The 26,996-nt window shown below is 44.6% G+C and overlaps 1 protein-coding gene across 6 annotated transcripts in view; it reads left to right on the forward strand.

Moving 5' to 3' along the window:
• NDP (norrin cystine knot growth factor NDP) overlaps nucleotides 1-25,164 on the forward strand; it is a 44,329-nt gene extending 19,165 nt beyond the window's left edge. The window contains exons 3-7 of one of the 6 annotated variants that reach the window (XM_080589218.1): nucleotides 2,402-2,687; nucleotides 6,271-6,412; nucleotides 6,981-7,491; nucleotides 16,922-17,273; nucleotides 24,162-25,164. In XM_080589218.1, coding sequence (XP_080445344.1) covers nucleotides 17,100-17,273; nucleotides 24,162-24,389 — 402 coding nt within the window. In that variant the 5' untranslated portion in view covers nucleotides 2,402-2,687; nucleotides 6,271-6,412; nucleotides 6,981-7,491; nucleotides 16,922-17,099 and the 3' untranslated portion in view covers nucleotides 24,390-25,164. The other 5 variants (XM_080589222.1, XM_080589220.1, XM_080589221.1 and 2 more) reach the window with 5 other exon arrangements.
• Nucleotides 25,165-26,996: the final 1,832 nt, after the last annotated feature.

The raw sequence follows: 26,996 nt of genomic DNA on the forward strand, positions 1-26,996 counted from the left end.
ATGTGCCATAACCAAGGCATCCAACAGCTGGATTAGTAAACCAGAACTCTTGGCATCTTGGCCAACACTCTTGTCTTCCTTTGTTATTAATAGAAAGAAACAGATACTGCCAAGGGGCAGTTCCACCTCATCCTAGCATCAGCAAATAAACAGCCCTTTGAGCAGCACCTATTTGTAGTTTCCACTGACAATAAGAGGAACCAAGAGCGATTAGCTGGGTCTGAGATTTCTAACTTCAGGAAGGGCAGAGAAATCCCACAAGTATCTGTAGAACTGTTGATCCATATCACTGAGATTCACAGAAACACAGCAACTTTCCTCTTTCTTCATTAGATACAAAGAAGTGGCAATGGCAGTCAGAGTGTGGTAGAAATGCCGACCAGCATTTTCCCATTGCAGTGCCCTAAGATTTGACTCTTAAACAAGAACTTAGGAACAAACATTAGCACCACATCTTCAGACTAATGGTTAAAATGATCTGGGAAGGTAGGATGATGTGCTTGCAGCCCCATGGAGTAGTCAGGCCTGTGCTGTTTATACATGATTTACCCTTTGCCTGGACATCCAGAGTGGTGCATCCAGTCACTCCAAAGGAGATGGGGATAGGGATTATGGTGGCCATAGTCTCTTCGAGGGGAAAGAGACACTATCTTCTAAAAATCTGAAGGTAGAAAAAAGGCATCTTTACTCTCTCATGATTTTCTTACAGGATCGAGCTGCCTTTCTGTCTACCACCCCTCACCCTAGTCTCTCTTGATGGCTTTACAGCCAGCCAAATAATTTCAACCAATTTTACAGCAAGGCAGAGGTCTCAGAGAAAACTAAGTTTCTTGATAAATTCTTGGACATGTAAGGAGGCATGGCTTCTAGGCAAGAGTGCTGCATGCTGTTTGATATCTGGCAGAAGGGAACTGAAGCACACACGCTTCAGCAGTCCGAGGTGAGGAGCTGCAACACTACAGATGATGAGCGTGTGCATGCTCACCAGTGAGGGCACACTGCCCCTTGCTCAGTACTCCGGTAGGAGCTTTAAAAAGAAGTAGAAATTTCTGTGGGAGGGAGCAAAAGGTACTATGGAGGCATGGTGGGACACCACATCCTTAGGAGATGCAGGGGCCAGGGAGCTGAAGGTAACGTAGTGCCGAAACCTGAGTGGGTAACTATGAGGGACATAGGCTTAAAAATGTGTAGGAATCCAGGCTTCTTCACTTCTCCAATACAACCCATTTGTCAGGACTCTGTGGTGAGTGCAGGGGAGTTTGAGTGGGATTAATGGCAGGAGGGCAGAGCAGTGACTTCATGTACTCAGATCACTTTAACCTTCCCCAGACGAATCACCACCCACCCCCCTTCCACAGCCACATCCAAGCCATGTTCATCCAAGATCTCTCCCTAGTATATTGTTTTCCCAGCCAGGCTCCTGAGCTTGTCTTCTTTAAGCACTGGTACTCCAGCATCATTTGCCTCCTGTAGGCAGCATACTCCAGGGGAGACCTACATGACTGGCTCCCACTGCTTTGCTGAAGAAACCAAGGGGACACCAAATCTGGGGCACACTAACACGGTACAGATGCAGTTTCACAGCATTTAAAAAAAAATGTGCGTTTCATCTGCAGGCAATATGCCTGTCTGAATTCTGTGGTAAAACAAATAAGCAAATAGTCCAGACCCAATTTTCACAGTATTCTTTATAGCAGCCTTAGTCCCTAAACGAAGGGTGCTTTGCTATAGTAATGACATATGTGTAAGCCACTGAATAAACACTTCCAGATACTGTCTCTTAACAACACTCATTCATGTATTCAAAGAAATACTAAAAGAAGAGGCCCATTTAGATTATGGAATAATATACGCAGGTAGGTGTTTAAATAACTTTGCAAAATGAATCTCAGGGAATGCATGGCAGGATGACATAAGGTGTGAAAAGCATCTGTTGGCTGGATAGACATTTGTGCGACCTGATCTTGGGTTAATGTGCATGGGTGTGTAATTTTATGTGTTAGATTTATGATTTACCTAATATTTATTTGGATTATTAAAAGAAATAGAAAATAGCTCCTCTAAGGATTCTGGGTATCTTTTGTCTGTACAAAATATATGCTCATTATATAAATATTGTGTTACTTGTTACTATAGACCCTTCCCCATCATTACAATTCTTTCAGTTCCCCCTACATTCCCAGCTGTAAAAAGAATACAAATAGTCAAGTCCCTAATATAGTCCACCCTTTATCAATTCAATAATCGAACAACGCATCATCCTTCCATGAGCTGTATTCCTATACATCCTGCCCACTCTAATTGCTTGCAGAAATAGCATGCATGTCTGTGTCTATGCGTAAGTACATACCTAAATTTTAAGATTGTCCTTGAAAATATATTCTATTCATGGCCTTCACAGATGCAACCAGCACATACACCAAGTAGTGCCTCTTCTGACAGTACATTTGATGATATGGAGGTCTGTTATCCATTGTCTCAGAAAGCAAAAATCGCACAACAAAGACTATGAACTGGCAGCACTGGAAAATCCTTCAAAGTGAAACTTAAGGCTTATTTTGCTGCAGAACTCAGAATGCATTCCACAACAAGCGCACTATGTGGAGATGAAATCCTGCTCTTTTGAGGAGGCAATGCAAAGTTGATGATGCCAATGAGGCAAAGAATTCAGTTCTACTAAATTGCAGGTAATGGTAGTACAATGTTTTCTGAGAACAAGCATTGAGTCTTATAGGGCATATCGAGGTGGAATAGGGAAGCAAGTAAATTAGGGCTACAGAGCTACAATGCGTTTCATGAGGATAGAGCCATGAATGTTGGTAGAACTCCAGAAGTGGTTTTCCATCTCTTCAAAACTACTGCTTCAGTCCTTCTGGGTGGTATTTATCCTGCTTAGTTTTACCTATCTAAAAAATTGGTATTTTGTCCAACTAATTTAGCAAATTATCTTTTTTTTGTTCACGAGGAGAAAGACTGTTGCTGATGACCACCTTAAACTGGCCTGAAATGAATGCAATTTGGAATGGAAACTCTCCATTTGCTGTTGGGAGAGCCTAAACGTAGTTTTCAGGTGACTGTTGCAAGGTGAGGCAAATTCCCCCGAAGAGAACTCAGATTAAAACTGGGATGGGAGCAGGATCTTTAGATCTTCTGGAAATCTTATCAAACATCTGTGGTCTTCTCAGATGTCTAATCATCTTTGAAAACCTAGCTCTGATCCGTTCTTTCCACTTTTGTTTGTTTATTTAAAATACTGTTTTCATGGAAGGATTAAGTGACAGTGGTTAAGAGAAGATGAAGATTTATGAACAGCTATGAAAAAGTTATAGGCCATAACTTTTGGGGAGTTTGGGAGGAGGGGAAAGGCTGTATTTTATACTTTTGTGCTTGCAATCTTGTGTAAATTCATTCAGACCACAAATGAGGGTGTCAGTTTATAAGTTGCCAGTCTGTGAGGTCAATTAACTGCTGATTAACTCCTACTTACTGGGAAAGATGGACTTGAAGCTGAAGATGAAAAATTGAAAGCCATTTTTAATTAAAAAAAATAAAAATTAGTCCAATGTCTGCAGATTTTCCTGTATTAGGAAGCTGTAGTTGTGGTAGAAAACAACTGAGTACTACTTCTCAAAAATACCTGTTTGACATGTAACTGATAATTAATGATCATTTAAAGTAAGCCTAGCACCCAACAAGTAACTAATATGGATATTGTCTCCTATAAATGACACAAAGAAAACAAACATATGTTGCACTAGTAAGAACTTAAGGAACATAATTTGCAGTAAGGATGGCAAATGAATTATCTACTATCTCCTGGCAAATTTCATCCAGGAGCTACTTAGCCTGGCTTTTGTCTTGGACATGGCAGGTCCTAAGTGTGAGCAACCAGGCATGTGAACCACACCCTTCCCATGGAAAAATAATACACATGTTTTTTCCATGGAAAATCAAATAACAAGAGACAAGTGGATATGGCAGCTGAATGACCAAAGGGCCAATTCCTTTAGTTCAAAAAGCAGGAGTTGGCTAAATTAAAAACTATTTTTCCGGGTAGTCTAGTCTATCTGTTTAATGTAAGTGCAATGACAGAACGTTGGTGGCATTTCAGCCTGCAGCTCCAGCAAGGCAAAGATACTGTTGAGCTGTGCCATTGTCTACCCTGTGACACATGCAGTCTGTGAGAGAAACCCACATCTGACTTAATCATAGAATCGCAGAATAATAGAACGGCTTGGGTTGGAAGGGACCTTAAAGTTCCAGCCCTGCCATGGGCAGGGACACCTCCCACCAGACCAGGCTGCCCAAAGCCCCATCCAACCTGGCCTTGAACACCTCCAGGGATGGGGCATCCACAGCTTCTCTGGGCAATCTGTTCCGGTGCTTCAGCACCCTCTGAGTGAAGAATTTCTTCCTAACCTCTAATCTAAATCTCCCCTCTTTTAGTTTAAAACCATTCCCCCTTGTCCTATCATTATCTGCCCGAGCAAAAAATTGCTGTCTGTCTTTTTTGTAAGCCCCCTTTAAGTATTGAAAAGCTGCAATGAGGACTCCCCAGAGTCCTCTTCTCCAGGCTGAACATCTCCCTCAGCCTTTCGTCATAGGAGAGAGGTGCTCTGGCCGTCTGAGCATCTTTGTGGCCCTCCTCTGGACTCACTTTAACAGTCCCACATCCTTCTTGTGCTGGGGTCCCCAGACCTGGATGCAGCACTCCAAGTGGGGCCTCACAAGGGCAGAGCAGAGGGGGACAATCACCTCCTTCAACCTGCTGGCCATTCCTCTCTTTGAGTCCAAACAAAGTAAACACTGAATATGAGGGGAAAAATGTGCAGCAAAACTCACGTCCCAAGGATCTGGGTCCTAAGTGGATCATTTGCTTATCCCACCAGCCAAACCTGGCTCTGCAGCAAGGCAAGCCAAAGAATGTCTCCTTTATTGTTTCCATGATGCTTACTCATCTACAAGCCATTCCCCTTTTAGATTATTCTATTTTTAAGGCATAATTTCCATCTGCTCTTTGATCTTATACCACATAAGACATTTAGCTAATAACATCATCCATCAAATACCAACTTTCCTTTAGAGTTCAAACACAATCGACACAGGACCCCGTCCATCTGCTGGCCAGTGCCTCTGAACAGATCCAGCTTGTGAATGGCCAGCTATGTCGCCTATTTTTCAATTAACTGGCTAAGGTCTGCTCCTCCTCGGGCTCCCGTACTGCCTCAGGATGACTAGGGGGCACTCCAAAAGGAAGGGAAACGTGCTCCTCTTGGGGAACAGAGAAGGAGGTTCAGTGCATCCGGAGCTACGCATATCCAAACATATTTGGGATGTGCTCGTTGTAAGTGCGTTTCTCCACTGGATGGAGTCTGCCTTCAGCCCTCCAGGGCATTCATTTTTACATAAAAGGCACAACAGTTATGTAAAAGGTTTGAAGGAGGAGCGTTTTCAAACTTGGCATTCTTCGGAGGAAGGTGGGTAAAGCAGAAAGACAATGTCAGTTTGAAATCTTAAATAACTCAGCTTCTGCGAGCAAACAAGGGTTTATTTGAGTGAAATTTCTGAATTTTGGGTCAGACTGTTTGAAGCATCTGAATTGCTGATTTGCCCACAAATATTAGTACAGAAAAAGGTTGCCTGCTTACCCAACTGGAAAGCCTGGGAATGTCAGATGATTTAGCCGACCAATTGCAGTAAAGCAGAACAGCTTGAATTTAGGATATCTGAGATCAATCACAGGTAAAAATATTCTTTGAAAAACTCATCAAAAAATAAAAAGGATATTAATGAGTAATCCAGGGAAAGGGCAGTTTCCCTATGGATATTTTCCAAGTGCAAACACATAGCAAATTTTTAAATTGTTATTTTGAGATTATTCACTTTGCTCCAATTACCCCACTTCACAGTGGTTTGCTTTATCTTGCACACAGTGCATTTATTTAGAAAGGAATTTTATTCAGGACTTATATTCCACTGTCTCATATGTGCCCTCGCATACATATCTCCAGATCTGAAACAATAACAACATCAACAAAAAACCTACATTTCCTTCTATTTCCCAGCTTGCCACTAATAAGTCCCTGCAGAGGGGAGCTTGGCTGGTGGTGTTTTGTGATTTCTCAGATAACAAGAGCTTCGCATTTCTGTGGAATTCCCATTTGCCAGTGAGCTGCTGCTGCCGCTGCCCTGATTGATATATGACTGCAATGGCACTTTTCCATTTGACATTCTCTCTCCCTCTCTCTCCCTCTCTCTCTTAAATAACAGCCCTAACTTTTGTGTGTTGCAAATATAAAAGGCAAGCCATGTGACAGAGGGACAGAAGAACAAAAGCATTTGGAAGTAACAGGACCTCTTTTTAGCTCTCTGAAGAGTTGGAGGGAAGGAAGGAGCAGAGCATTTGCTGAAGGTAAGCACACAAATAAGAGATTCCTCCAGATTTTGAGTGTTTTGTGGACTTAAACTGAGCACTTAGCCTCTTCATCTGACAAACACATGTTCTCTGTGTGCCAGTTTTTAACTAAACCGTGATAATGTAGACTGGACACAGCTCTAGTACCTGTGCCTCCTTCTTATCCTCCTTTAACTGTATCTTCTGCCTGAAGGATGCCTGTAAGCAAGCGGAGAGGTAGCACAGTGTGCTTCTGAGCAACTTGCTTAAACTTCTGTTTTTGTGAGCGTGCCGGGCTCATGAGTGCAATTCTGTGCTGGCTATCACTGTATGGCTTTGGAGTGAATGGACGAGCTGGGTGCTGCCCTGAGCTCATAGCGAGAGCGCCGGTACCGCCAGCACTGTCTTTGTCCCATTACAATAGGGCTCTATGAACACAGGCAAGCCTGCTAGTTTAAAGCTGAACTGTTTACTTTTATTACTACTTATGCATGCTGTTCTCTTGCCAGTCATCTGCTGGAGTGCTCAGAATAATTTGAAACAACAGGCAATATTTATTTCTAGCTTTGTGTGTCATGCTTTGCAGGAGCACTTTTAATTTGCACGTTATTATTTATCCAAACTTCTGGGAAGCTTTACTACGGACTGGACAGCACTGGCTATGGATTAGGCTAGATTTAATACACATCCTTGATTGGCTGAAGCCTATGAGGAAAGCCGTGGTGTTTGCCTGTGCTGTAGCCCCGAGGGGTATATTTAGTAGGTAGCCTACCCCCTCGGCACGACAGATCGTGCGGCGGGGCCGTGCAGGCGGTCAGTGGCGCGGGAGGATGCTGCGCAGGACCCCCCGGCAGCCCGCTGCAGGACAGGGGGAGTCTCTCAGCACCCTGAAATCCCAGCCTGCCGGGGCACTGCTTCGCTCTGCCTCGGTGTCAGGGGCGCGAGCATAGCTGTTCTCTGGGGGGAAAAGAGGAGTTTCGCTGTTATGAGCCAAGTGATAAAGTACCAGAGGAGCGTGAGTGCAATCCCCCAGCACGGATACTGCTCCGAGAGAGCCCTGCTGTGGAAGAAAGCTCCATCTCCCTGCTGAGATTCAGGTGAGTGAACTCATCCTATAAAAGTTCAAATTAATGGGTCCGGTAGCAAAAAAAAAAAAAAAAAAAAGAGTAACAAAGACAAACCACGTGAAGGGCAATCTCAGTTGTTTGTGCTACCCTAGCTAAATGTTCTAGTGTCAGCAGAGCAACTCACACCGAATGTGTGTCGGGGGGGATAATTTTCTTGAGGCAAATATGAGTCTGCAAGGCAGCATGTGTGGACTGACTCCTGTGGGACTGTCAAGCAGATTTCTTATCCTACCTTTTAAGCTGATTTAAATATCTCTCTTAGTGTCCCTGTAATACATCTTACTTGTTTTCATCTGGGACTAGTGGCTTGACAAGTAACTTGCTGAAGTTCTTGCTGTTCTTTAAAGATGAAAAAAAAATCCTAAATGCTAACTGTCACAGTTTCTAGAGCTTTGTGACTCTGTCCTAGTTGCTGAGAGGTGAGGACACTGCATACTGGAAGAGAACAGTCGAACGATTATTTAAAACCACCAGTGGGTACAAACTCACTTCAAACCAGTTCCTCACTGTAAAATTATTTCCTATTGGAAGCGGCCCATATGCCTGGTGGGGGGTCAATGAATTGGATATAATAATCGCAGTGTTGTTTGTCCTTCCTCCACCTACATTTTAGGGCCTCTATTCTTTTCTTTTGAATTGCTAATGATGTTCGCTTTTGCCCAGGCTGTGGGACCTTACTCATATCTGTGAGCAGTTATGCACATGAATAATTCCCTTGACTTAAATACAACTATTTGGTGAGTAATTACTTACCAGCTTGAATCAGGGGTTACCAATGTGACTTGTACCTTGACATTATTCATGCTGGAACAATGCAATGTTATTTGTAATACTGATATTATAAGAAGATGTTTTAAGATTTTCCATTTAAAAGCAAAAGGGGAAGGAATAGAAGATGTTTCAGGCTTACAAAATAGAAAGTGATTTGATTTAGTTAAGGGATATAATTAGGGGCTACCGCTGATTATTCCAATTACAAGCCCAGATCACTACATGAAGGTGCCCTGTGTAAGTTCCCTGGTTTTGTGCAGCACCTTTTCTTGAACAGATGCATGTATGCTGATGATTCCTCCTTGCAGAGCAGGACTCTTGTTATGGACAGTCTTGTGTACAGTTATCAGTAGCAATACCCCAGGTAGCCATGAAAGCATGGCTGATGTTGGCAATAGCCATCCACCCCACAAGAAAAACCTCTCATGTGCCATAGGGGACAACTCCGAATGTGCCATAGGAAAAATCCCTAATGTGCCACGTGTATATTCTTGCTTGCTTGAGTAGCCAGCATTGCAGTGTTTTTTGCCAGGGTGGGAGGGAAGCGAACCACCTCCTTGGAGGTCTGGCACCGATGCCCACAGTGACTCATTTGACAGGGAATCCTCATGGAGTGACTTCATTCCCCATTTCCTGCAGCTGATCCTATCTCCTCCCCGACCCCCTGCTCCCAGATGTGCTCGGAAGTGACCAAGGCTGTCCTTGGACCTTGAAGGGAGCTGACGACCTATGGTACAAAGTTTGCGTGAAGCCTCTGAGACATTTACTTTTGCAACAAGTCTGGCAGATTATTTATTTAATTGACAGTAGAATTTATTTATTTATTTATTTTTCCAAATACTAATATTGTAATTGCAATTACAACTACCAGACAGTTATATTACAAACAGGACAAGTTCCTCTGCCTCTAATGTCCCCCTGAGTACCGGGACAGACTTGTTGCTCTGTGGCTTAGGAAAGTTTTGCTACATGAGCCCGCACCACAGCCCCCTGTTATTTGAGTAATCCACCTCTTGAGCGTGGCTGGAAGCGGCCACATCAAAGCAAGACGCAGAGACCCCGGGGCAGGCAGCTACGGGGGAACTTGCTGCTGTGAAGGATTTTCCCCTAACCCCATCGACTGAGCTCTCAGAGTCCCGAGAGTTTACAACCCTTCCCCAAACTCTTTAAAAATAAAACCCTTACGGCTGCAACCCTCTCATACATATCAAGTCCTTTTGCTGCGCCCCGCTAAACTTTTGCCCTCTGCAATATCTTGTTCCATTGGATCGTTGTGGGTTGTGTAAACACGTGTTTCTTTTCATCATGTTAAGCGTTCAGCCTCTCCGCTCCCCTGCCCTTCTACACACCCTGGTATCTTGGGATGGGGTCAGTAGCCGTGCCTGCTTCACCTTTTTTCCATCCCTCTTTCGTTGCTTCCAATTCAACAGCTCTTTCGCCAAAGGCCAGCCCGGTGGCAGGAGAAAAGTGGGGCTGCTGCCAGGTTGGCTCTGTTGTCTATCTCTCTGACCAAAAGCACCCCTCTTTGCCCGTGCTTCTGTGCAGGCGTATGAAGAGATGCTGCAGGCTCCGCTGGCTATGATCAGCTGTTATTTCCTTTTTATATGTGTCAGCGTGGAACATATTAAAATTTCTCTGCAGTGGTATGCGTGGAATCCCTCTGATGCCCCACCTCTAACTTAGCCGAACAATAAAAGCAAGGTTGTTGTAAGCCTTTGAGCAGCTGGTGGTCTATATATTCCTTCTTTTTTCACATAATCTAATTCAGACCATTATCCGGGCAGCAGTGGCACTACCACTTCCAGACACCATCAGCTCTTGTCCCATTTACTGGAATTTCACTGAGCAGCGTGGCGATCCTTTCTACCACGGGCGAATCCAGCCTTTCTTCTGGTGTCCCAGCATTTGGCTGCTGATGCCATGGAGACACCGCTCCCAGGAATTCCACTGCATCAGTGTTTTTTAGCTGCTCTTTGTTATTTTTCTATCTGCATCAATCATTGTTACGGCTTACGCTTGTCACATTTTCATGCTTATTGTTATGGGGCTGCAGAGGCAGCACAGGTTACGTTGCCCTTTAAGACATGTGAGTTGAGGATCTGAGTTAATGCCTCAGCTCTGGTTTGGCAAAGGTTAAGCATACCATGGCAGTGACAATCGCATTACTGTCATAGCAGCACGGCTCAAAGAGAGTGGGACCCAGGGGAACGCTGCTCCCCTTGTTAGAAGACATAAAATTGCTACCATGAGCCAAATGTTTAGGTTCCCTAATTATCCGAGGTGTATGGATGGTGGCTGGAATTTTTGCTGTGTGTAAAAGAAGAGAGGATTCTGTCCCTAGGGCCAGAAAAGAGGAAACATCCCCTTTGGCTGTGGGTTGCCTCCAGCATGCATAGCTCTTTACTGGTCCCGGTGGCAGGGATGTCTTTACTTCATATTAAAGAGTAAGAAACTCATACCAGCTCCCACATCTATTGATAACTACGGTTCTTTAGGCTCTCTAGTCAGTGCCTCGAAGCAGCCTCGAATCATCAGGCATGCAGAATAATAAAAGCCAGAGAACCAGAAATGCCCACTGGTTTGCAGCACACTCCAACAGGTAGAGGACACATGCCCGAATGCCCTAGACCTCTCAGCAACTTGTAATTTGGCCAAGAGTCATTCTGCCTTATGTTGGGTCATAAGACTAAAGCAGAGGTAATTACTGAAGCAAATCCTATAGCTAATGCTCGGCTGGGAGTATTTGCATTTACCCAGCAGCCACCACCCCGCCGGTCGCCTCCCGAGAGCTCAGCTCTGCGCCCGGTGCTTCTCCGAGGGGTGATGCCATCCAGCACCCGCTGGATGAGCAAGTGCAAAACTGCCTTCCTCTCGATTCCTGTCCCAGACTCAGGATCAGGACTGTTCTGCTGTTTAGCAAGACGCAAGAATAAGGAAAGAATCCAAGGCTGGCATCACCTCGCCATTAAGCGGCGCGCTCCAGAGCTCATTAGAGACGGATCCTATGCATGCCTCTAATCAATCTATTTAAAGTTTCCTGGAGGCAGGAAAAGGAAAGAACAAAAATACAAGCACTCTTTTGTCCACCAGAAGCTATTCTTTGCGAGTGTATTAAAAACCTTTCTGGATTTTTTGTCCCTGCCTGTCTGCTGGCTGGGCGCCAGCCTGCGGCACCCACTAGACTTTGTTATTTCAACCCAGCAGAAACCTACCGGTAGCTCTCCCCCCTCTTGTAGCTACCTGGAGGACTGCAAATACGCTTGGAAACTTCAAGAGGGGAGCCAAGCTCAGGCTGCTCGAGTGCCCGATGTGTTCCACCCTACATGCCAGGTCCCACATCTCGCCCCCACTCGTGGGGGCACAGCAGCCACGTGGAGCCCCAGGAGCGAGCCCCATGCCTGCAGCACTGCATTCTTCCTTTACACATGCTGCGACTACTGTTTCATTGTTTCCTTTGCTTTAATTACCATGTTTTTTTTTTTTTTTTTTTTTTTTTTCTCAGTCTACTTACCAGCACAGGTGTTTATATCCAGAAATATTAATGCACTAGCGAAGCCTCAGAGCAGAAGATGAAGTGTAGGCATCTCACCAGACTGCCACCAATGTGCCTGATATTTCTGGTTGTCCAGAGGCAGTGCCCATTTTCTCTTCTTGGTTTTCAAGGGGCAATGCTCTGCAACTGCTGGCCGGTGGGCTGTAGGACAGTGTAGCCTCAGTAGGACCAGAAGATATGCTTCCCTCCTGTGGGCATCCAGATGGAGAGGTTCCAACCCCTTCTTTTGAGCCTGTTTTCTTTTCCATTGTTTCCTTCCTTTCCCCTTGCTGTTGCCTACTAGCTGCTACTGGCTCCCACCAGGAGTGAGCCTCCAGGCTTTTTTCTCTCCCCCTGTGTAGAGCTGCACTGCTTTTATGCTGTGGGCATGCAAAGCCCTGCGACATGTCCGAGGCTCAGCACCCACTGCCCCTGTGGGCCTACTCCACAGCCCCATGCCTCGACGGCCACCCCACAGCCCCTCAGCCACTGCTGAGGCAGAAGGGAGGGGAAGAAACCTATCTGAGTGCTGCATGGAGATATTTTCCCCGAAAAAACTTGAGTTCACCTGTTGCCACATGGCTGCTCTGTCCTTTGGTCAGGCGTTTTGAAAGGTGGCTGTGGAGCAGAGCAAGGCTTTCAAATGTATATATACATGGCAGCTACTTCATTGCTGTAGCAAAAACAGACCTAATGAGAAGAAAGCCACATTTATTTGCAGAGCACAGGTTGCCCATCCCCACCTCCCTAGCCCCTTTTATGTCCCTTCTCATGGCAATGGAGAGCTTAACCCTGCAGAACAAATCCTGTAATGCTGCAACATGGTTTGACCAACACAGTCTTTTCTGTTCCAGTCCAGATCTTAGCAGAGTGCACGTGCCCCGAATCCCAACCTTTCTGATCTAAACTTCTCCAGGTATGAAAAGATCTGGAGAAATCCATTTTGCCCTAATAAAGATCTCTGTGGCATTTCTGTCCGAACAGCAGTGGTGATCTACACACACACACACAGAGTTGCATATGTGGGTAGTGACACTTTTTTTAGGGCTGGAGTTGGAGAAACTGAGTAGTCTTGTAACTTTTGTGTTTACATAACAAATTCAGAATGAGGGAACCACATGGCAGGATCCAAGTAATTGTGTTTACTAAATATGCACAACATGCAAGGCCTGGCTTAGTTATATATACACACTGCTGCTCCAACTGGATTTTGGCAGCCTCTGAAACATAAAAGACATTGAGTGAATTGAACTGCACCATCGTTGTCAAGCAGGAGTCTCAAGCATGGAAAATACATGGCAAATGAAGGCCAAGCTGAACATACGTGCATGCCTAATTCACAGGGCTCACAAGGAGGGAACAGCTAAATAGAAGTACACCAGAAATGAGCTTTTCCATTGCTCCCTTCCTATCTTCCAGAGTAAAAGCTGTGCAGATCCAATAGACCTTCAGAGAATTCCTCAGTTCTTGTTTTTTTCCAAGATACATAGTGAAAGGGAATTTCTGTTTACGTTCTCTCAAAGCAACTGGCTAAATAATTCCAGATGATGGAATTTATCCTCTGTCCTTAAAGGAAAACAAAAACCTTCTTAACCTTCACTACTCTTTAAATTATATTAAGACTATGATATAAAATCTTTATTTCAGCATTCAAAAAACAGTTAATGATAATGAAAAATTGGGAAAGTAACCTTAACTCTGCCCTGATGTTCATGTGTAATACAGTCTTGGATTACATGTTTGTATGGTCTTACTTTGGGATGGCTTCTATTTTTCCCTGCAGTTTTTAGGTAACAGCTGTAGCAGTTTTGGATAACAGCTGTAATTTAGCATGCTATGTCCATATGAATTCTCCAAAAGTACTTATAGGGAAAGTGCGTTGTAAGCCTATTATTAACAACATGTAATACCCGTATCAGTGATTTCTGAAAGAACAGGAAGGAGTGGTTTTCATCCACTGTTGGGCCAAATATTTTTGTAGCCAATTTTCGGCCTAGGAAGATGAAGTCACCGTTGCATCTTTTTCTTTATTGGATGCTGTAAAGCAGAAGCGTTTTTGCTTCCTCTTTGGTAGCTTGGCAGGTTGATTGTTTACCACAACTTTTCACATGAAAAGAAACCAGGAAAAAGGCAGCTCAGACAAAATAAAAATTTTTTATGTGAAATACTTGATTTTGACAAGATGAAACAGAACACAAAATGTCATCTTAAGAACATATATAATGATTAATGATTACATATGTACTTCTGCTTTTGGATAGAAGGATAGACAGGAAACTACAGATGCTACTCCTGATACCATGTACTGTGTAGGATTTTATAATTTCAGACAACATTTCAAAAGGATTACAAATTTTTTTCTTTTAAAGAAATAAATTTTGAATGCTAATTTAAAGTGAAATGCCAGTGCATAATTTCAGCTGGAAATGGAAATGTCATGTCAAAATACTCACTATGGTGATGTACCTGAGGGAAAATATTTAGACCTTTTTTACCCAACCATTTTTTTTCTGCTGCTCCAAATGCACACTAACTTCTGTATGTTTAAATATACCTGTGAGATGTTTTTTTGATTGTTTGTTTGTTTGTTTTCCGTATAGCTCAATTATATGTTGTATATGTACTTGAGAAATGTATATGTATGCCTCATATAAGTATGTCAGTAGATACTGGATGTGCAAATATCCCAACATTGCCCACAGACTTGCTTCCAATACAGACACACTCATACTGCCAATATGCCCATCAACAGCAGAACCCAGCTTTTTCACAAAAGATGAGTCACAAAAGATGGCCTCTCTTTTTACTAACAAGTAATGTGATAGCACTATTCTTTTCTTCTTTTGGAGTTTTATTATCCGATCTCACTATGTCTTTGCGAGGAAAGTATCACAGAGATTTCAAAAGATTGTGAGAACGCTAATACTTTTTGTACAGATTTTGTGCTGTGCTTATCCTAAAGAAGGTACACACATTTTCCTTTTCTCACATTTTTCCCTGCTCCTTTCCAGCTTTCTCACAGTATTTTCGTGAGGCAGACTTTGTGTCATCCAATTATTTCCTGAAGAAAACTAGAGAGATAAGCCTTTGAAAACTGATCCAGGACTCGAGATTTCTCTCACTGTATTAGATCATGCTGATCAAAACCATAGGAAGATGGAGAAACAAACAAACAAACAAAAATGACAGTGGGACTGAGAGAGTGGGAAAGGGGGATCCCTGGACATAGTGGTAAATGAGATGAGACCATCCAATATCAAGTAAATTTACTTGGACAGAGAGGGAGTTACTGGGTGTGTAATACTGGTTAGCTATGCTGGAGAGAGACCTTGCCAAGCAGAGTGTTTTGGTCAGCCTCTTTATAAAGAATAGGAAAGTAGGTAAAAGGTTAAACACAAAAAAAGTGCATCACTCGTCCTGTTAGCTAATGCTTGGACAGCGTCTCCATGAACCACAGTCGTACATCTTGCTTCTGTGGAGGACTCTGTCCCAGCTCCCGTGACCGGGAGGTTTCTGTCTTGCCCTGCTAAAATGTTTGGAGGAATATTTGTTGAGATGAAGGAGATTGTGCAAAGATGTATCCCAAATCCTAAGTGTTTAATGTTGCTTAAGATCCATATACTGCAAAGATATGGTATTTTTTTCAATGCCATATCCACTGAAAAACATTTGCTTAAGGAAATACAGCAGGTCATAGGTAACAGTCTGGGAAAAAATATATTGTCTGTTAGATACTGTCAACATAATTTTTCCTTTTCTATTTAGGCACTTGGACAATAGTTTGAAACCCAAAAAAGGCTTTTAAAACCGTCTAACACACAGAGCATCCCTAATTACATTTCTTCCCAGCGTGAGACTTTGTATGTCACTTCAGCCCGACAAGTCCCGACTCCCAGCTTGGACGAGCTCTGGAAATGTTTACCACTGCTATGCACTCCTCTTGCAAAAGTGTTGGAGCGAGCCATCAAGCAGTACACAAATCATTAAGCACTCTGGTGGGGAGGCCTCGCAGTTTCAGGCTGTTTGGAAGATGAGTATCAGTCGTTTTAGAGCATCGCCAGCAAAGCAGAGAGCGGTTTTGAAAGAGCTTGTGTAAGGCAATAAAGGCACACAGCATCTCTTTAAATAGGCAAGGCACTCGGGAAGAACGCTTCTGCACGAGCGGTGAACTTTTTTTACCGCAATTTTCTTCAGAAAGTCCTCACACTTTTAGCTGTACTGAGAGCTGCTCTTTGCTCCGTCAGGTTATGTTTGGGTGGGAAATTCGCAGCTCTTTCAAGCCATAGCTGCCTGTAGTAAAAGCAAAAGTAAATTGCCCATTTAAGACTACCAGCTTTGGAATAATGCCCAAGGGCCTGTGGTGGAGCAACCCAGGGAGATGCCCACCTGGGGAGCTTCTCAGGGTTGTCGTGTGCCTATTTTGGGGGGATGGGTCTCCAACATGCATCAGAAACCAGATGACCAAGTGGGAATCTGTGTGACCCCACCTGCATATCATTTTTTTCCCCGATCGATAGCTTTCTTTGATGTACTTTGATCTTAAGGAATATAATGTGTTTTTCAGATCCTGCTTTAATTAACAGGCACTGCACTGCTCGTGCCTGGTCTGGGACTCAGTGCACCCTTTGTCCCTGCAGGAGAGCAGCACACAGCCTGTGGAGCATCCTCTCTGTTTGCTGCCTGGGAAATTCCCCCTTGTACTCCAGGAAGCAGCCTGACTGTGCCCCCCCAACTCCCCGAGCATATTTTTGACACTTTGAGAGAATATGCACTCCTTCCCATCTGCAGCAATCTCTGATGTGTTACCAATCACCAGCTTGGAGGGGATCCCGTTAGGGACATCACCAAGTCAAAAAGATGGGTGTTGCAGCTCTTGTGACATTACAAGTTAAAAGGTTCTCCCTAGTAGAACGATGGAGCAGTGCTTAAAGGAACAAGGCCTTGACATCTCATTCCTATACCTACTGTGGGAATGATGCTTGCTCAGAGAGTGTATTTTGGCAAGCAAAAATCCTATGAGCCTTGTTATTATTTATGTCAGTTTTTCTCCAGAGCTTTTTTAGGTTAGTTTTTTGATTTATGGTGTTTTTATTCCAGCTACTCGGGAGATTCTCTGATGGATTACAATCTCAGTAAACTCTAACTCCAGAAGAATGACAGCTAAGAGACTTAAACCAGACTTTTCGCTATCCTGGAGAGGAACTGGGTCCCACGATTTGGAGTTTTTTTAATACTCTACCTCCCTCTGCTGTTATCACCGCGAAGTTCCTCAACAATGGGAAATCATGTACTTGCGGCTTCTATTTCCATGCTCTCGCTCCTGGCAATGATGGGAGATGCGGACAGTAAAACAGACAGTTCCTTCATGATCGACGCTGATCCCAGTCGCTGCATGAGGCATCACTACGTGGACTCCATCAGCCACCCCCTGTACAAGTGCAGCTCGAAGGTAAGGGCTCCTCTCACCTCCCTCGCTGCAGGGGAGTTGTTAAAATGAGCCATTTTGTGTGGGTCCCTCTTCACCAATTCCTTGCGACCAAAACACAGAGATAGACAGAGGCAGAGACACCTGAGTGTATGCGTCAGCTGGAGAGGAAGTCTCCTGGGTCTTTTCTTCTTCACCTTTTCAAAAGGAGAAGCACACAGTGATGGTCAGACTAACACACGTGCTAAATGAGGCGAGCCAAAGGAGCAAATTTGGGGCTCAGCTGCCAGCACCAAGGAGCTGGGCAAGTTTGGAAATGTAAATCATCCTAGTCAGCCCCCTCCTGCAAGCGAGTCTTTAATTCAGAGCATGTAAACTTACAACTTGTGAGACCGACCACTGAGATAAAGAATCAAGCTATAAAGTGGTAATGAAAAAAGAATGTGAAAAACACTGCTGACTTTTTTTTCCCATTTAGTTTCAAAGCCTTTGTTTTTGTGCAGAATCCCAACTGGATGTTTACTTTAGGGCTTCACGGAAAGGAATACAAGCTTGCCTTTCCTTTGAGATTTCAAGCCTGAAAAATCTTGTGTCAAAACGGTCAGTATGTGTAGCCTACAGTCATTTATTTCATTGTGCAGAGAAAAAGAATGGGGAGAAACAATGGGAAAATCCTTGCTGGTCCCCTTTGTCTTGTCCTTATTTGTTCCAAATGAGCTAAATGAGAGTGTATGCTGTCTCCATGTTGGCCATCCTTCTGTTCTGAAAGGGACTTGCCTCACACACCCAGCTTCCTGGGATAACAGAAGGGAGCAGCAGTCCATGGCAGCACTTTTGCTGGCTCTGGGACACGTAGGAGAGCAATCGGAGATGGGTGTGTGGTGGGTTTTAGGGCAGGAAGGCTGGCTATGGTGTTGCCTAGGAGCAAAGCCCAGCAGCATCAAGCCTGGGAGATTTGAGAAGAGGGGAGCCACACCAGCTGCAGAGACCCCTCCTCCTCCACCTGAGTCGCTTTGTGTGCAGAATATTTGCTTCTCGGGCTTAGTGTGTGGATGAGGCAATACCACTGGCAGCAGCAGGCCATAACGTGTAGAATAAAGCACAGAGCGAAGCATCAACAGAAAATCATCCCAGCTCGGTGCCCAAGCACCAGGAGGGCTGCTGGGGAGAGCCTGCAGTAGTGGCTGGGCACCATCGGTGGGGATAGGGGGCCTGGAAGCTTCCAAGCTGGGAACGTGGGAAGGCCAAGCTTGGGGCTCCCTCGCACCCATCTCACAACCTGCTGGGCTGTGTGGAGAATGGGCTCCCATGTCCCAGTCTGTCCTCTCCTGTGGGCCGTCTCCCACCCGATCCCTAGCTGCAGTGAGCTCCCACAGCACGGCTTTGCCTCTGCTTCTTGTCTCTCCAGCAGCCACTGCAGTGTCCAGCCTCTCCTGTCCCCAGGACTGGTGCCTCTGTGCTAAATACACTCCTGCATTCCCCCAAAACAGCCCCTGCAGCACCCCAGCTGTGGTTTTCTTATGTGTTCAGGGTATTGCTTCCTACACAACTCATGGGCTTTGATTCCTTGGCTGAGTGTGCTGGTGGCTTTTAGGATAACTGTGTTAGGTGGAGCCTGTGTCCCCGTGACCAGGAGTTGTGACTGCACCTCTCCAGGATGCTATCATTTATTTTGCACCATGGCTGGGATGTGCATGCTCCTGCTCACCTGAACAAAGCCCTTTTACTGTGTGGCTGCCTTCCTCGCTCTGCTTCCTCTCCTGGTTTATCTTAATATCCCAGCTGCTGCAGGCATCGGGTAGGGCACTGGTTTTGTGAAGAAACAGTGAGAGAGGGAAGAAAGGAAGGAAAGGACGGAAAGGAAGGAAAGGAAGGAAGGAAGGAAGGAAGGAAGCAAGGAAGGAAGGGAAGGAAGGAAGGAAGGAAGGAAGGAAGGAAGGAAGGAAGGAAGGAAGGAAGGAAGGAAGGAAGGAAGGAAGGAAGGAAGGAAGGAAGGAAGGAAGGAAGGAAGGAAGAAATCCCACCACCAATTCGGTTTCTTATCATCCCTATGACAGAGAAAAGCAATCAATCTTGTAGGAGTGGGACTGATGGAAATGAGAACAAGGAAGGCAAGCTAATGAAAAACATGTTATTTTAAAACAGGGCTTTGAGAAAAAAAAGCTGTTGACATAAACATGTTGTAACTCTAACTGAGAGAAGGTCCATGACATTTTTTTGAAATCAAGCCTTTAATGGAAATCATGTTTGAAAATATTATCACATCTTTTGTCTTCCCAAATTCCGCAACAGTTTCAAGAACTGTTTTTTAACAATACTGTAAGTTGTATGGACTTTCTCATGAAGTGGAAAATGAAAACAGTTGAAAACAGTTTCCATGCAAAGCAGAACAATTTTGACTTTTCCTAGAAACCTTCTTTCTGCTTGTTAAGTCAAGCTCTTTTTTTTTTTTCTGTTCTGGATTTAGCATATAAACACAGATCAATATTAGACTTGCTAATGAAAATTAGGCACAATGCCTGCTCCTATATATATTGTGATAAAATATAAACAAGCCAAAAAAAGGCAGGTTCTGCTGGCGTAGCTGTGGGAATTGTGGTACCTCTTGTTTCCACTGAGTTTCTATTGTGGAGCTTGGACGGACAATTTCTGTCAAGCAGAGACTTTGACCATTTTTGGCATGACACATTGGTTCCACCAAGCCGTCCCTTCTCACTCCGTATGTTTTCCCTTTTAGTGCAGCATAGAATTACAGAAGTTAAAAATGGCTTCAGAAATTGCAAGACGTATTACATTTGCTGCCCGTCTTGGTTAAAAAAGGATTGTGTCCACCATAACTCTCTGTGGAGGCTGCCAGTTGTACCCACATGGGAAGTAGTTTGGTTACATTTGGAAATGTTCAGCTAATACAATTTAGCCATTAAAATCCCTCTTGCTTGTGACTTCAAGCAGATGTTGAAAACAGGTTTCCAGAGCCTTCGGAAATGTAGTCCATTATAGTAACAGAATGTATAGAAGATGCAAAGGAGGGATGAAAGAAAGCAATTTGTTACTGAAAAACTGTGTTTTCCTTTGACTTCAAGGAAATATGTGTCAGCTCATGAGGTACTGCCTTTCTGGACCATACTGGTTTCTGCCTGACCTCTGTCACTTGTCTTAAACGTGCTGGATCATATCACCAGTGCAATCAGATCCTCAAAAATTACAGTATTGGCTGTCACAAGTGCTTCCTCCAGATGTGCTGGAGGAGTGCTACCATTGACATCCTAGGAGCAAAGAATCCGGGCCAGAGAGACATGCCAGATGAAGAAAGATTTAGGAAATGGATGAAGACATTTGCTCAAGAGGTGGCTCATGAGCTTTACAGCCATTCCTGCTTGTGGCCAGGCTGTGTGCAAGTCAAGTCTTTGCTCATGCATTTCAGCACATCTGTTCTCTAGGCCTCGGTGTGCTGCTGAAGGGTGTGGAACAGAGGACTACAGACACCCGCTGTAACAAACCAGTTCTAAATTTCCAGCACGTGGTTGCTCTACAGCCATCAGATGTTTATGAGCTTGCTGACTTTAAGTAAGAAAATATATTTTTCTAGATGCTCAAACAAGCATGCAGAACTCCTGCTGCTCTCGTCGTGCATCACACTGTGCTCCCGTGAATAGCACCGCAAGGTGACATGCACAGGCTACTATGTGCGGGGGAGCAGGGGAGCCAAGAGGCACAGATATCAGGTTATAAAGTACCCACACATTTTTACTATATATACACTTACTGTATTGCTGTGCTATGCCATCATATCATTACTAATTATTTAGGCGATAATCTCTATTGCACTATGGTATACGATGCAATAAACAGCTGGTGCAATTGATTAAATGGCAAAGCAAAGCTTTTAAAGTACATGCTATTTCCAGCTCATTTGCACACCTGCTAAAATCTGCTGGTGCTCTTTGGGATCTATGAGGAGGAGATTAAATTATGCTGAGGGCTTCAGGTTAGTCCAGAAGTTTAGAAAGGCGTCAAAATGGGAAATCTGAATAGTTTTTTTCCTGCAAGCTTGACTAGAGAGCCATGGAGTAGTGCCATTTGTAAAAATTTACACTGTAACCCAAAAATAAAGCATAAAACCAACATTGTGCAATTTTATGTGATTAATACTAACCATCCTCTTCTGAGGTATGGTAAAACTAGGTAGCCAGCAAAATTTGAGGTTGAAATTAGAGTCTCCAAAGAATGAAACATGTTTTAAAAGACAAAGCTCGCTAAGCAATTATAAATGCAGTTGTGTATTGAAGAAATATTGATTGGTTTTGCACTAGAAAGGCTGTGATAGATATTGACACATCAGATAATTCTGCCCTATTGTTCTATTTGCACTGCAACTCTTCTGTAGTCCTTAATCATGTTCCTTAGGGGGTTGTTTTTTGGGTTGTTTTTTTGTTTGTTTGTTTGTTTGTTTCCCCCCCCCCCAGTGTTTCCGATAGTACCTGCCAATACAGGAGCAGATGCATGGCATAAACTCCTTAGGATAAAAGTGCCAGAAGTGTCTAATTGTTCCAGCTCCTTAGGCATCAAACATTAGAAGTCATCACCATCGTACAGAAATCTGTGCTGTCACATTCGGTCTGAAATCACAGAATCAGAGAAATGTTGGTTGGAGGGGACTCTGGAGGTCCCCTGAACCTCCCAAAAAGCAGCTGGTGGCCATTTTACGACCCCTGTTGCCACTCCTGAGGACAGTTTGTCTGCGTTGTCTTTATAACCCTCCTTCGAGTGGTTGCAGGCTGCAGCTGGATTGCTCCTCAGTCTCCTCATCAGCCAGAGGCTGGGGAAGAGCCTGTGACATTGTTCACAGTCTGATGACCTGCTCAGAGCGGGGCGCCTAAGGAGGGCTGTCGAGATGCAGTGAAGGAAACTAATTGTTTTAAATGTCCTAATCTGCCATCTTTCCTTTGCAATACACACAAGGTTAGACACCCATATCACTCTTCACCAGCTGCCTGACTCACTATGGGAAGGGAGTTTTGTTTGCCAGGGGATAAAAGTGGATGTTCATCTGTCAGTAACGGGGTGCTAGGACTGTGGTAACTGTCCCTTGCCCTCTTCTCATATACAGTAAATACACTGGTATGATGGAGCCTGACATTGCTGGTACATCCAGAGCTGGTGTGTGGCTCAACAGAATACAGAAATTTCATTCCCATACCTGTATTGCTAGCAGTTAAAGTGAATTTGCTTATGAATAGGCAGCATTAAAGAAAGGGGACAATAAATTCATACTAAGAATCACAAGAGATTGTAAGTTTATTGGAGAACAACAAGAACCCCTCTCTTAATTAAACTGAGGAAGAAGGTGGTAGGTACCAAGCCCAGCACATCAGCTCATGAAGGCAACTTCCTTGTGATCAGCCCATGTTGATTAAGATGTAGTTGTTAATATATTAGTGCATTTCCAAGTAATCATTTTAGCATGCAAGTATGCTTGGAAGAGACGTTTTTTAAGTACTGTACAAAGAATGTTCATTATGGATGATAAGTGCCTTTCCCGAGGACACCAGCAGTGCTGGTATATTGTACTTGGTGTTTTGTAGTCAGTCAAGTATGAGCAGTGAAAGAATCTCGGAGGTGTTTAACATTGTAAAATATTTGCTATCATATCTGTAGTTGTCCTTTTGGATTGTCTGGAGAAGTCATGAGATGTGTGCAACACAGTTAAAATGCAGTTTTCTTCCTTGGTTATAGGATAGAGTTACGGCTCTTTTACTGCATATTTTATCGCCTCTGCCACATTTTGACCTTGCTTGGATGATACAAAAAGTTGATTTTAAACTCTGTGTTCATTAACCAGAATTAGCTGTTTTGGACTTATATAATATTTAATTCCCCAAGAAGGTATGAGAGGTTGTTTACAGCTCTCCAAAAACTTAGCTCTGCAATGTGATATTAGCTGTTTCTAACCACATGACCACCTGATCTTGAAAAGATAATCTCCATGTTTTATATAGAGTTTGGGAGACTATAGCCATCTCCCCTGCTCGGTAAGGGATTTTTGGGAAGGGAAGCAGGTGACTTCCCATGGGATTTCATTCCTTACCACCTCCCATTGTACAGGTTATCCTATCCTGGTCACAGCTCGGTTGGTTCACGCAGGAGAGGAACCATGGAGCTTGTACTGCTTTTTGAAAATCTCACTGGTGAACCCTCACACTTAGCAAGGAGTTCATATTTGTTTACATTTTCACTGCCTTATGCTATGCAGTGCATTTTATACAGACATAACTGATATAATTATACATATATACATACACACAATTGCAAATACATCTTCCAAGTGATCTTTGCAGACAACAGAGCTAGAAACTTACTGCTTTAGAAGCCATAAACTAAGCTGCTTCTTTATATTTCTAATTTATATGTTTATATATCTAAGCATTTGAGAGATTTACTGGCCCAGAGGACCAGTTCTGCTGATCACTACTATATGAACTCAAAACATTGGAAAACATCCAGCTGAAGCATTGGTTTGGCTGATGATTTAAGGGCTTGGCTGCCACAACCCCGGGGTTAGCAAGCCACACCTGCAGTCACTGTGCCTGGAAAACGGGGCTGGCTGCAACTGTTTGGAGCCCTCAAGTCAGCCTTCAGAAAGCCAGGCCCTGTATTTCTTATCAGTGACGGTGTCTGGGTGCCCAGGAGGAGACTCCCTTTTCCTCCTGTCCACATTACCTCCTCAGCTCACTGGGGCATGGCTCCAGGGCAGTGTATGCATGGGGCTGGGTGCCTCTACCACAGCAGGGAGATGCAAGAGGTGAAGAAAGGCCAGCCAGACTGGAAGGACCTGCCCCATCTGCAGGTGCTAGCATGTGCTCTCACAGCCACCGAGGCGCGTTTCCTAACCCGTTGTCTCTCCCTTCGCAGATGGTGCTGCTGGCTCGCTGCGAAGGACGCTGCAGCCAGACGTCGCGCTCGGAGCCGATGGTTTCTTTCAGCACTGTCCTAAAGCAGCCTTTCCGCTCCACCTGCCACTGCTGCCGGCCCCAGACCTCCAAGCTGAAAGCCATGCGGCTGCGCTGCTCGGGCGGCATGCGGCTCACCGCGACGTACCGCTACATCCTCTCCTGCCACTGCGAGGAGTGCAACTCCTAGGGGCCTGCCCGCCACAGCAGGGGGGGACCAGGATGCTGCTGCCAGGGAAGGCTCCCGAGAAGTAACCCTGGATGAGGCCGGTGCTCCCAGCACGGGGTTGCAGGAAGGACACGACTAACCAGGCTGAGCTGGAGCCGAGAGCTAACGCAGAAAACCTCCTGGGGCCCTGGATGCTGCCAGTACCAACACACAGTCTGTGACAGAGGCAAAAGCATGTGGACTTATTTTTGAGAAACCTTTTTTTTTTTTTTTTTTTTTCCTGAAAGGGTATTTTTGCCAGTTTCTTCTTTTTCAGACCCAGCCCTGATGATAGGGAAGTGCTTTTTCTTTAGGTCCAGGGCAGCAAAGGAACAGGGAGGAAGGTCAGCTGGATGGCAGCACTGCTCTCTGGAAGTTGACGTTCGGACAGAGGGTGGGCATCGGTCCCACACACCACCTCTTAACCTGTTAGTGTATTCTCAGTCTCCTCATTATATTGGTTTTCAAACAAACTGTGTCATTTGCAAGGGTTACCTGTTACTGATCTAGCAGCCAAGTGCTGGATAACTTTAACTGTGGTTTAGCAGAAATTGCAAATAAATCATTGAAAAGTGAACCCGGTATGAAATGTAGTGCTGGGATTAACCCAGTGCCAGCTAAAATGATTATTTGTGGTACACAGCATCACAGTTCACTGGCTGAGGAACTCTTTAAAAGTGAAAGGTCATGAGAGTCATTTTTCTCCTCTAAAAACCTGGAAATGTGACACATGGCAACTGTCACAAAAGCCATTACTCAAACACTAGAAATTAAACAAAAATTAAAATGATACATACTAAATGGAGTATTTTCTGAACTTGGGTAGAACTCTTGATGTGCAGAGTCACTAAAATAATGACCAAACCTAGGGTTTCTTTTCATTTATAGATCACTTTTGCCTTTTAAAGACAGGCAGGGGAATCCCACTGATGGGGCCCTGGACCATGGCCTCACCATCCAGCTTAGCAGCTGCTGGGGGAATGCCACAGCTCTTGGCTGGGCTGTAGGCCCACGTCGACCTGGATAAGCCATTCTTTGGGTAGAAATCATGAAGATGTCAGGGGCATCCTTGCTGGGTAAGGATTCAGATTCAGTGCAGTTTCTGTTCCTTGGTAGCACCAGCATGCACTGTCCCACAGTTACTCTCTCGGACCTACACCATCCTCTCCTGCTCAGCAGTGTCTGGCGTGGGCACCGTGGTGAGGACGGGAAGTCCTATTCAAGCCCAGCGTTTGGTCCATCTGTTCAGCTCCATCCCGTCTGTCTGCAGCAAATGCCACATGCAGCAGCTCAGAGACACACACTGACGTAGCAGGGGGTCCCTGAGGTCTGCCAGGGATGGCAGCCATCCTGTGGTCTGCACAGGAGTAACTGAGGCTGCTAGGGCAAAGTCAAACTCCTTTGCCACTATCTCCTCGTGGTGAATAGGCATGGGATGTGAAGGCAGGTGGGTGACAGACGCTGAACTCACAAGCCAAATCTTTGAGCGGTATGGCAGTCAGTCCTAAGTGGAAAACTAGAGGGGACAAATACGCCTGCAGACATTGGTTAGGGAGGTGCTTGTGGTGCCTGGGATGGGCTGTCTGTCTTCAGGAGATGGCTTGGAGGTGGCCAGTTCTTAACATCACAGTGCTGCAGGCAAACAAACGGGTGAATCAAACTGTCAGAAGCCAGGGGGCTCAGATTAAAATGTCAAAACCATGTGTAACAAGCCCCGGTGAGCTCATTAGACACCATGCATTGTTTCCACGCTGTCAGTCATTCTTCTCACATCTGATGAACGGTTTGAACATCAAAGGGCGACGGCTGGAAGCGTGAGCTGGGCATTATCACCAGACTACTTTATATGAAAGATCATATGGGCGTCCCTTTTTGACTCTTTTTCAACCTCCAGCATCTAAAAACCCCATCATCCAAGAAAACAACAACCCCTACTGTTCATTAGATAGAGAAATTTCCTGTCATTATCCGAAACATCAACAATAACCAAATAACTGCACTGCAAAATACATGTAACCTCGAAACACACAAGCAGTGCTAAGCAGCTCTCTGAGGAATGGGAAATGTTTTAAGGGTAACTGCTATATCCAGCCTCTACTGGACTTCTCTGCCAGTGCAAATGGGAGGCCACAGGGCCGTGACACAAGTTGTGGGTGACAATTTGTCCCCCAGTGGCTCTGCTGTCTGGGTGGGATGCGGCAGAGCAGCGTAGTACCCTGTGACAGTCCTGCAATGGGGTCAGAGGAGGGCTTTGAGCAGAGACCCCTCCTGGGTCAATTTCGAAAAAAAAAAAGAGAGAATATTTATAGCAAGAGAAGAGCTTGGCTGGTATTTATTTCCACATCCCTTCGCTGTCACAGTGTAAGAGCTATAATTGCTCAAACAGGTCGCACAGAAGGTATTTGTGTATTGGTGTTTCAAGAAAAGCTTTTGTTTTTCCCCTCTCACACCCCACATTTCTTCCCCTTTTGCTTGATTCCTCTAATGAAATCATCACCTTGTGATTGTAAAGTCTGTTGCCGGGCATAAAGGTGAAGTGAATTCCACATCATCTAATTTAACTGCTGAGTCAAATAAATGCACAGAAGT

The sequence above is a fragment of the Anser brachyrhynchus genome (genome assembly GCF_964034855.1).
Source record: "Anser brachyrhynchus genome assembly, chromosome: 1".
Taxonomy (NCBI): domain Eukaryota; kingdom Metazoa; phylum Chordata; class Aves; order Anseriformes; family Anatidae; genus Anser; species Anser brachyrhynchus.